The sequence below is a fragment of the Chenopodium quinoa genome, unplaced genomic scaffold (assembly GCF_001683475.1).
Source record: "Chenopodium quinoa cultivar QQ74 unplaced genomic scaffold, ASM168347v1, whole genome shotgun sequence".
Classification (NCBI taxonomy): Eukaryota; Viridiplantae; Streptophyta; class Magnoliopsida; order Caryophyllales; family Amaranthaceae; genus Chenopodium; species Chenopodium quinoa.
In genome coordinates, this window is record NW_018742381.1 from 2,075,359 (window position 1) to 2,087,105 (window position 11,747).

Sequence of the window (11,747 nt, forward strand, 5' to 3'; positions counted from 1 at the left end):
ATGAGTGTAGCAACCTTACCCAAAGTTATTAACTTAGGTTGCAGTATTATGAAGATGTTATTAATTAGTAAAGGTTAATTAACACAATAGTTAATGATTTGTCTTATTAGGTGTGTGTGGAAGGTAGATAAGGTAACTTTACTGAAAGACAGTTTTGTAGTTGAAAACCTGAAAATCCAACGACAATAGCAGCTTTATATACTTGGAAGCATGATAAAAAAGATATCAGAGCATCTATCTTATATGCATTCAAAAATAGTTTTCTTTTGTACGGACATTTTATTTTGTCAAATACTCTACTAATAATATCTTAATTAAAAACTTTTCTGTATTTAAATTAAAGTATTTAGTACAAAGTGTATATTTACCATCATTTGAAAAAAAAAAAAAAAAACTTGATATCTTTTTACAAATTAACACTGTTTTTTTTTTTTTTCGTGTTTATGAGAAGTATGTGAAAGATTATAATGAGACTTAATTTATGGGATTAAGGTTTGTACATACATATAGGCATATAGCAAACTTAGTTCTAATATAGGTTGGTAAAAGTATCCAGAAAACCTTTCTTTGATTAATATAAAACTTGCAGTATATGACTACAAAACTAAGTCCTTGAATGTCAAACTAATCATCCCATCCTTACATTGTTGTGGTCCTCGATCGTAATAACCTTCAGGGGCAGTCACATTCAGATCTAGAAATAACAAGGAAGATGATAAAAGTATATATGAATGAATGATGATAATAAAAGAGTGGTCTAATTTAGAGATAAAGCATTTATGAAAATAAAAAAAAAATAAAAAAAAAAGAGAGATGAAAGAAGGCATGGTTATGCAAATGGGTTTGTGGATAGGTTCAGTGCACAGAAGAACTAGGGCAAGGACACTAATTGAGGTACTAACACTTGTTCAATTCGTAATTATGCTGTCTCAATAATATCTGCATTTCCTAAAAGATAATGAAAGCGACTTCTCCACCCTTCACCACTCCAAATTGGTTTTAAAAAAAATGACAAACCAACCACAAATATGTTTAACCTAGGTTTTTTTTTTTTTTTTTTTTTTTTTTTTGGTGCTAAAGTAGGGAAGATATTCATTTTAACCTAGAGCACGGCCCCGGGTGTAGGCCGGGGTTAATGCTAGGTTTTTATAGTGGTGTATTGTCATGTTATGTGTTGTCTTGGCCAAAGCTAGTGCTAGGTTTTTATAGTGTTGTATTGTCATATGACGCGTTGTCTTGACTCTTGAGTTTGAAATCCTTTGATTGAAATTCAAATACTAAAGGGGGTGTTGTTGGAATCCTCTTTACTTTTTTTTTTTTTTTTTTTCTCCTTTTGATTCGTGTCTGCATATTAGAATAAGTGAATTACGGAGTAGTTTCTTGTTAACAGTCCATCCTGTCATTCACATATACTTTAAGGCAATTAGAATCAATGTTTGAACTTATGACCATATTAGATTCATTATGTCAAGCTTCAACCTCACTACTCTGATGATGGAACTTATGAATCTTAAACATTAATTTTTTTTTTTTTTTTAAAATAAAATAAAGAATAGGTATAAAAATGATACACTTAGTTAGGTAGCCAAATGTGTTAGTTTTCTCCTCCTAAAATATATTTAGACTTTGTAACTCGATAATGTGCCATTTGATTGTTTAATATTTTCTTATAAGTTTTAAGTGAAATACAAAAAATTAAGTTTAACACAAATGAAATAAAGTACTGTTTAATAATTGTTAGTTAACCCATTATTAAAATACATACTTCGTATTCCCTCAAAAAAAAAAAAAATACATACTTCGTATAATACATTTTAATTTCATTGAATTGAAAAAAAAACCTCAAATTAACAATTTCAGGGCATTTCACAAACCAATAACTAGTTAATATATATTGTCAAAAAAATAAAAATTATAAAAAGATAATATATAAATATTAAAAAAAAAAATTGTGCATATTGATTGGATGATCTTAATTAATAGATATATGATAATTATCCAAGATGTTACGTTTCACTCAACAAATACTTGTGATGTTGATTACAAATTTTGAGTGATACTCAAGGCCTTCAATTAATTGTGACCTTAAATACAAATATTTCCAAGTATAGAAAGCTTCAGAAATTCATATTAATATCATTAACCCCTCAATTTTCACTCCCTCAAAAGATGACTAGATACATGTATATGCATTTCATTTTGTATCAACTATTGCATATGGAAAGATGACACATACATCTGAGCATATTTACTATACTTGTTAAGCATATCTTGACTTTGGCTTTGTTTTGGTTACCATTAATAAAGCAAGAATATTAAGACTTGATATGATTAATTTGGTCTAGTTTTATTACTCGATCTAGTGGCTCTAACTTTCGAGTTTGGTATAATGTGATTTGATTCAAACAAAAATAAGTAATCAATCTTTGAATTTAGATCAATAGAAGCTTTTTTTTTTATTTTTTTTTATTTTTTTTTTTAATGAGATCAGATCAATAGAAGCCCAAAAACAACAATTATAATTATGTACACCATCTTTTTTGCTTTAACTTTTCAATATTTTCATTTTTAGAGGTTTAAAAGTAGTTATCATCAAATTACTATTAACTTACTAAATGTAGATACTAATATAGCCTATATTTGGGAGCTGGGACAACCTAAAAGCAGAGGTGTAGCGTACAACTTAGATAGAAAGAGTTTATAGGACGGAAAGAGGGCTAGATGAGGATTTTTTTTAAATGAATCTGACATGATTCTTTTTTATATTTCTCTTATCGGAGAAGATTCCTATTAAACAACTTTCATGAATCGGAGTGTAATTAGTTTCCCATTATCTCAAAAATCTTTAAATGAGCATAAAAGCCTTTTCAAGCAAATAGTTTGGGATCATCGATCATGTGTAGAACTAGATACACCAACATATCTAATTTCAATATGAATTTAGGTACTCTAAAATATAGTACTTATTATAGAAACATACCAAATATTAGCATAAAATAAAAATTGGTCCCTTTAAAGACTAGAACTTTAGAAGAAAGGATATGATTATATGAAGTCAAATATGGTACAAAATGTCACATGTAGCTGTTTCTTTTCAGCACAATCTATTCCATTACTCCATTAGGCTTTAGCTTTGCTACAACTAACTGTTCTTTTTTTTTTTTTCTTTTTCTTTTTATACAATTATATTAGTTTGTTTTAAGAAAAAATAAAAAGAAAAAAAAAACTTATTAGTATCTCATGTGTTTTACAAATTAAGGTTAAAATTAAAATTTGTACTAAATAATCTTATCTTCACTCTCTTTGCAGATGTTATTTGCAGCATCAAATGGCTTGGCTTGATAAAAAATTCCTAGACTCTCATCTTGGTAAGTAGTTGATTTAATTTATGGCATTAATTAACCACTAATATTTCATACTTACTGTACCACTATTCACATTTAAAAAAAAAAAAAAAAAAAACCATACTTTCATATATATGGTAGAGGAACAAAACTGAAACTTAAGAATTGAATGAAACAACATATATCAGTTGAACAGTCTAGAAGAGATGCAAAGGATCGTGTCGAAAAGGAAAGAAAAGGAGTTCTAGATTTGTACCAGGGAGCTGAGAAACTGAAAATGGCCTTTGGGTAACTAACTAAGCCCTAAATTTAGAATTAGAGAAAGGAACCATTCTATTAAGCTCTGTCATTTTACTTAAATTAGGTTGTTCAATGACCTAACTACCTTGACATGGGATAAAACGTCATCACTTACCTGATTACCTTAACACGGAAAAGAAAGGGTAATTGAGTAAGTGATGGCATTTAGTCCTGTATCCTTGTACTTTGGTCATCTACTAATGTCATGATTTCAGGCTATGCTTAGAGCTCAGCCTACTGCGGTAACCTCGTTCATTATTATTTCCGTCCTATTCTTAGAAGCTAATTAATAAGAAAATGTCAATTAAACGAGTTGTTTAAATAAACTGAAAAATTAAAATTAAAAGTTGTGATTTCTTGAAAATCATAAGTTTTAATTGTTGACTTTGTAATTGTTAATTGTTCAAATCTTACTTTGAATAATTTGAGAATTCATTTAGTTCTTTTGCCTTTAAGGAGTTCCGTATGACAAGACGAACTCTTGATATGAAATTATTATTCTCTGAGTAGTTTTTCATAAAAAAATAGATAATAATAATAAATAAGTAAATAAAAAAAAAAATTTATTTTATTTTTTTATTTTATTTTTATTTTTTATTTATTTATTTATTTTTTAATTCATATTCCTAGTGACCTAACTATTTTGAGTTGATTCTTGCTTTTGTTTTTCCTCTCTCCACTCTATCTCTTAAATCTAGCTTTTGATTTGTATGACATGACATTTAATTATCAAATGTCATCAACCATGGACAATGGTGATAGTAATGAATAATGATGTAAACAACTTTCTACACTTCTCACCATTACCATTGTTGCTTAGTTTGAGATGAGATCAATTACAAATGTCAATAATAGATTTTTGTTTTTGGAAAGAATTGAAAACCGAAAAAATAATTACTTTGTAAAATGATTTTGGTAAGGAAAGACTGAGGGAAATCAATAATGGTTTAGGACCATACAATACTTTCTTCCGCTTTAGTTAGATGGCAAACAAATGGACGATGAACTACATCTATAGTCGTGTGAACGTGGTCTACATTACACTTTTGTAAGAGATTTCAAGTCAATAATATTTTCACGACAATTCCCTTGCCCATGGAAGAATCTACTTTGCCTTGTTTGGTAAAGCGTTTTTCAAAGTGATTTAAGTTTATTGAGCCTATTACAAGGTTTATGAAAAATCTAATTTGAGTGTTTGGTAAATAGCTTATTGAAAGAGCCTTTAGGCTCAAAAAGATCTTTTTGATTTAAAATGGAAACTTTTTAAATTAGATTATTGAATAATATAGCTTTTTGGTTATTACATATATTGAAACAACTAATAATATACAATTATTGACCAAACAATTTAAGCAATCAGCTATTTATAATTAACCAGTTAGTCAAACAAGACAATACAACCGGCTAAGCTAGTCAAACCACATAATACAACCAACTATGTCAATCAACTACCTGCTAATTGCCCGATAAGGCCTTAATGTAGTTTTAAAGGCCGAGGCCTCTTTTTATGAGAATTAAACTAATCTTGACGGTATGTTGCACATGTTGATGGGTCTAGCTGTTTAACATATACTCTGTACGAAGTATATGAGTGTCAACCTTTATGTATGTGGCATTTTCTCTTGGTAGAATCGATCTGGTTTGGAAGATTTTAGCAGAAGTCATAGATGTTTTCCATCCTTGCCCTAATAAGCTTCTAGAAAAAGGCATAGAATCCATCAAAATCTAAAGATTTTGAAGGGTGATGTAAAACTAACCTAGTCTTTAATTTCTAATTTCTTGGAGGGGTGAGGGTAAGGAAAATTCAAAGTAGGTAGTGTAGGAGGGGGCAAGTATATGATCTGAAATCTATATTTCATCACAAATTTTTTTCCTTACAAAGAAAATCGATAAAAATAATACTTCGTATATAAACAGTAGTATTGCATTTAGAACCATGTATAAAAACTTGTTACTAATTTTGGTAAGAACTAATAAGGAGTGTAACTAATTAATAATGGCTCAGGACCATATAATTCTTTTTTACACCGTTTTAGATGGCAAACAATTATAGTACACGACTTCTATAGTCCGGTGAATGAGGTTTGCATTACACATGAGTAAGAAATTTTATTTGAATCAACAACATAGTTCACATCGGTTCCCTTACCCATGGAGAGGAATCTACTTTGGGTGAGAGAGATAAAGGAGTTTTAACACATGGCCTCATTCTTCAATCTATAATCTCTTGGAAATGATCTTATAGAGTATGTTTTACATGTTGATTGGTCTTAGATGTTTATTATGTTTACGAGTGCCAAATTTAACTTATCCTTTAAAAGAGTTCTTAGTGAAAAGTCCTTTAATTTGAGTTTAATAGGACCTCCATAAGAGTTGGGATACCTAAAAATGTATCTTCTCCTAGTTCATGTGTAGTCTCTGATGATCGTACTATACCAATTCTAAGCAGTGGAGGATTTAGGATTTTCAAGATGGTGAGTCACCATCATTTATTAATCACATATGAAAGTACAAGAAAAAAAATTCGGGTCTAGTTCATAATTGTTTTCAATCCAAAAATTATCTTAAAAAAAATATAATTATATTACAACCAAATTGATTTCAATCCAAAAATAAGACACAAAAATCCATACTACAACAAAAAAAAGTAATGGAATTCATCTTACAAGCTAAAGTTACGGTACAAATAACATCTAACAAACAAATAGTACCCATCCATTACTTTTAATAGTAGAAAAAAAAATACAATGACCTTAGAGACCTATTGTTTAAAACAACCGGTCTCTTTTAATTACAAAAATAACGGGAGTGATTGAGTGAATACTGCATTATTACTACTAGCATCTAAGAGACCCGTAATTTTAATAATTTTTTTTTTTAAAAAAAATTCAACTTCATTTTTTTTGGGTTGTTGGAGCACGTGCACCAGAGTGCACCAATATAGCTCCGCCCTTGATTCCAAGAATTAACCAAGAAACTGCTCAACACCCAATCGAGACATCATTCAACCTTTCAAATACCCAAACCTATTTATTAGGGGTCAAATTTGCTCACAAATTAAACCTATGAGTAATTGAGTATGTGACCGAATATTTAAAATTTGTATCCTTTTTTTTTTTTTTTTTTTTTTAAACCTAAATTTTTTTATCCTTCATAGCTTACATTTTGCGTAGGCCACATGGGTATGCACTCCATCTCCAATTATAGGTAAGAGCTACTAGAACAAAGCTGCACAAGTCTTCCTATGCCAACACAAGCTTGGCTTGATCCATTTTGACCTAATATTTCCATATAGAAACCAACCTGAATGATTTTGCATCAAAGATATTCCTCCCTCTGTCCCATATTGTACTTTTCGATCATTTGTATTTGCGCGATTTTTAAGACTTACGTTTGACCATCAATATTTTTAATTATCTATTAACAAAAATTATAAAAAGTTAATTATATTGTTTACGTTTTCCTAAGTCTAACTCACTTTTCATTTTCATCCGTTTTTCTAAGTTTTACTCACTTTTACTTTATTCCTTTTATGACAACTTTTTATTCATTTTTTATCATCCAAAACCCCCTTTTGTGGGGCTTAGTTATATTTAATAAACCTCTTACCCTCCATCTCTCTCCTCTTTAATATAAAATACCTTTATGTCTAGTCCCTATTTTTACTTTCCTAGGTTAATTTGCGTAGCTACAATATAATAGCTAAGTAACACTCAGTAAAACGGAGGTAGTATAAAACTAAAGATGAATCTAACAATATCTCACATGACCATTTTTTTTAAAAAATAAATATAAAGCAATGAGAGTTGTTTATTGGTCAAAGTTTTTAAAGTTTGACCATAAAAATAAAAACGAAAATTATACTATAGGACAGAGGGGAAAATTTAATTAAACAAATATATGTTCCACATCTATTTACCTATACTAAAGTGGAGTTTTTTGGAAGGCTTTTTCCTCCTAGCCAAACTCTCTTCATTTTTTTTTCTTTTTTGCTTTATGAGAATAATTAATTTGATTAGAAACTTCATTATTTATTTATTTATTATTTCTCTTGTAAATTCTATATTCCTATTACCATTAATTCAAAAATCGAGCATGGCAATCTCGAAAGTTATCTGGTTTCACAAATTCTTGAATAAAGCAGACTTTCATTAACTTATTGTAAGATGGATTAAAGTTACTCTTAAGTGTTACCCTTATATGTTATAAAAGTTAATATTTTTTTAACATATATTGTATTGTAAAAATATGCATAATGTATTAGATTAATCCTATTAGCCTTAATAACATGTATCAATTATAAAATACACATTAATAAAATACAATCAAACTTATTATTACATACTTCATATTAAAAGTTACCCTGGAAGGATGAGTTAAAGTTTACAAAAAAAAATGATAAAGTTACCCTCAAATTGACCGTCGTTCAATAAAATTAGTGAACGTCCGCCTTGTACAAAACTTGTTGATCTAGTTTTGAACTATAAAGCACTTAAATCCCCGTTCCAAAATCTCTCAACCCTTTCAGCAATTCTAAGGATCTTCAAGGAAATGTTTTCCCTAACAACCATGTATATATGATGACCCTTAAATACATCTATTTCGAAAATCTAAACCCTCTTTATTCAGTCATTCTCTTATTATTATATAAGAACCACTAACAATTTCATATTTTCATGTTGCTATTGTTATATACTTTCCCCTTTGATAGCAATTACATATATATGTACAATTTTTGCATCTAATTCAATGTATTCCATAAATTTTAATTTTATGTATTGCTCTGAACAGAACAATGTGCTGTTCTCGCAATTAAGTTTCAACATGAACATAAACTAGGAAATTGGCTGATGAACTTCGAATGGGAAACTTATTGGCAATGCAAATGATGATTCTTCATTCTTTTTTTTTTTTTTTCATTTTTTTTTTGACAATAGCAAAGGAACAAACCATACTAGTTACGACATTGTCTTCTTCTTCATTCATTTGTTGCTGTGGATATATCATCACTTTCTAAAGTGCAAGGTGCAATTATTAATTTATGTGAAGTTCATTATTTGTTATGAACCTCAATTATTGGTCTCATTGGTGAACTATAATCTTCTTATCTAAGTATATTTTTCTCAAAATTATGCTTGCTTGGAATGAGAAGAATGATTAGTGGGTTGTGTTGATCTTTTGCTTATCTATCACATTTGTTGCTCACATTTTAAAAGGAGATAGCGATTGCTATTATGCGTCATTTTTTGAAGTTGTGACCTATTATCCTTGTCGTTTTAAACTTTATAATGTAATCTATTTGTGTCAAAATAACTGCAATATTTGACTTTTTAAATTCAAGTTTTTTAATTCTTTGACTTTATATCTAATGAGTATAATAAGCTAATAAACACTATCAAACGTGATCTTGATTAAGCTGCTTTTAACTTAAATTTTAGCATTTGAAAAGTCTATAATTTGTATTAATACCTAAGTAAAAATGTTAATGAATATACGTTCCTTACGCAATCTAAAGTCATATATATGCAACACTTAACTTGGAACGATGAGAGTAATATTCAATTTCAGTATGTAATTATGTACAGTAATTAATAAAGCATCTCTTTAACTTATCTCCTTACATTTTATGCATGATCAAGATAATGGTACAACTGACAATTAATAGTTTTAACAATATAACATATAGCTAATAATAAGAAATGGAGGAAGTAATTGGACTTGTAAACTATTTTGCACTTCAACTTTGAATTACCAAGTTATTGACAGTTTGACACCACATGAATTTTTAAACTATTTTTACATTTCAACTTTGAATGTTACCAAGTTATTTAGAAACAAGCACGAACTGAAAGGAAATTAGCTCTTCAATTACATTTATTTGTTACTACTATTTACAACTTGCAACATTTATTTACATTTGATTTGAGCTATTAGTGATTTCCAAGTAAATAAAGTAACATTAGAGACCATTAATTCTAAACACAATAATAACTTTAGTAAATCAAATTAAGTACTCTTGACAGAAGGAAAAAAAAAAGGTTTTCATACTATTCGTACATCACATAGTACATACCCCTCATCAAAGGAAGTGAATTATCCCTGTAATATAAACCTTGGCGAATTCGAATTCGAGGTGATAACAATGGTACTTGGAAGAGATAAAAACGTACACCATTTTAGCTAGCTAGCTAGGACATACAACCATTGTGTTCGTTACTGCTGTGGGCCTTCCACCATGTTTCCTTGTGTCGAAATCGTGTAGCTTGGAGCTGCAATGACCATCATCAGTTAACAAAAATTAATGGTACAATCTAGATGAATACATTTATAGATATGTCTATATCAAAATATAAAAAAATACATGTAACAATTTTATGCTATAAATAGGTTTAACATATAGAAATGATGCATATAGTAAGATTAGGTATTATGAAAATTTACCACTTTGATGACAAACTTCAAAACTTTGCTGATAATTTAAAGTTGTTAAAGGGCTCCAATTTCCTGTAAGATTATCATTAACTATATTATGATGATCTTCTCTAACTTCAAAATAATTATTGTTTCCTTCCTTAATACTTGTATTATTATAATTAACTTGTTCTCTACTTTGCTTTCTCTCTAATGTTCTTTTCTTTGCCCTTTCTCTTGCCACTTTTCTTTCCTCTTTTGTTGTTCTCTTTCTCTTCTTCATAAGTTCATCTTTTCTAGCACATGATGTCAACCCTCTCTTCTCCTTAGAACACCCTATCCTTTCTTCTTCGACTATGGTCGAATCCACTTCACAATCATCATAGGTTGAAGATATGGTGGTGCACTTGGTAGTCACACCACTTGGACTTCCATGCTTGCTTTGAATGAGCTCTTCGATGGCCAACTTTGATTGTATCAACAACCACTCGACGGTTCTACTAGCCTTATCAAAGCCTAACGTGTCTTGCAACTTGAAAAACGGGCGAGCAACTTGAAGGGAGAGTCTCATTCTCCGATCTCTTAAACCATGAGCCGTCCTAATCTTGCTATGCCTATCCTTATTGGAAGATCTCTTCCTCTTCATTAAGCCGCCGTGACTAATAATATTCTTATTAGACCTTATGGTGTGATTCATTTCATTATCATCTACTATTCCATCGACCTCACCACCCTTGTTTGAATCATCCACCTTGTTATGATCAACTTCCAAGATGGAGGAATCGTCGGTCAAAATAGAGCTATTGTTAGCTAAGAAGGGTTGTTGGATGAATTCAAGGTCATGGTTGCTAACAAAATCGTCAATTTCATTGTAAATCAAAGGAGAAGGCAAGTGATAGTAAGATGTAGAGTAATGATTAGATGAATAATGATCATCTTGCTTGGAATTCGGGTTTGAATCATCAATAAGGTAGCTCAATATATTGTCCACATAAAGAATGGGATTAGTAGTACAAGTAGTTGTACTATTGCTCAAAGTAGAGGAGTTCAACATTATTATTGGGTGTAAACTATACTATTCTATGCGTTATTATCACACAATGCAAGAACTAAAAAGAAACACTGCGAGCTATTTGAAAGGGAACTCTCAATAGAAATTAGAAGAAGACTTTTTTAAGTAGAGCAATTCTTTTCAAGTGCCTTGTACCATCAAGCAAAGTTGATATGAGCTCGTTCGATCCGTCTTTTTCAATCTACTTTTCTGCAAACAAAGAATCAACTACAAAGCTTGAGATAATGGAGATGTTATTGAGTAAAACACTAACATACACATGTGCCATATGTTGTTCAATGACAAAGACAAGTTATAAAGACTAATTAATACCATATATGCACTTAATCTATGTGATTAAGAAAGATGGATAAGAGATAAAATTTGCTAATTGACCTACCGTATACCATAATAATGGGAATAATTGAAGTGGGGGTGGGGGGGGGGGAGCTCGAAAGAGACGCGACATTAAGCTTTAGAAAGGTAAGGGAAAGAGGGGGAATAGATGATGGGAATGATGATGAGAAGAGGAAGGAAGGAAGATATAATGAGGGAAATTAAAGGTAAGATGCTAGGCTAGTGTCACATCTCTTTTTTTAGGAAGGAAAAAAGTTGGATGGTTGTGCATGAGTTGTGTAGCA

General features: G+C 30.0%; 1 protein-coding gene across 1 annotated transcript; it reads right to left on the reverse strand.

Annotated features, from left to right (window-relative positions):
• Positions 1-9,363: 9,363 nt before the first annotated feature.
• Positions 9,364-11,300, reverse strand: LOC110697298 (transcription factor CYCLOIDEA-like). Its single transcript, XM_021874674.1, has 2 exons — positions 10,086-11,300; positions 9,364-9,913 (listed from the first exon to the last, which is right to left on the reverse strand). The coding sequence occupies exons 1-2, from the start codon at positions 11,107-11,109 to the stop codon at positions 9,858-9,860; spliced, it is 1,080 nt and encodes a 359-aa protein (XP_021730366.1). The 5' UTR covers positions 11,110-11,300; the 3' UTR covers positions 9,364-9,857.
• Between the last annotated feature and the right edge of the window lie 447 nt (positions 11,301-11,747).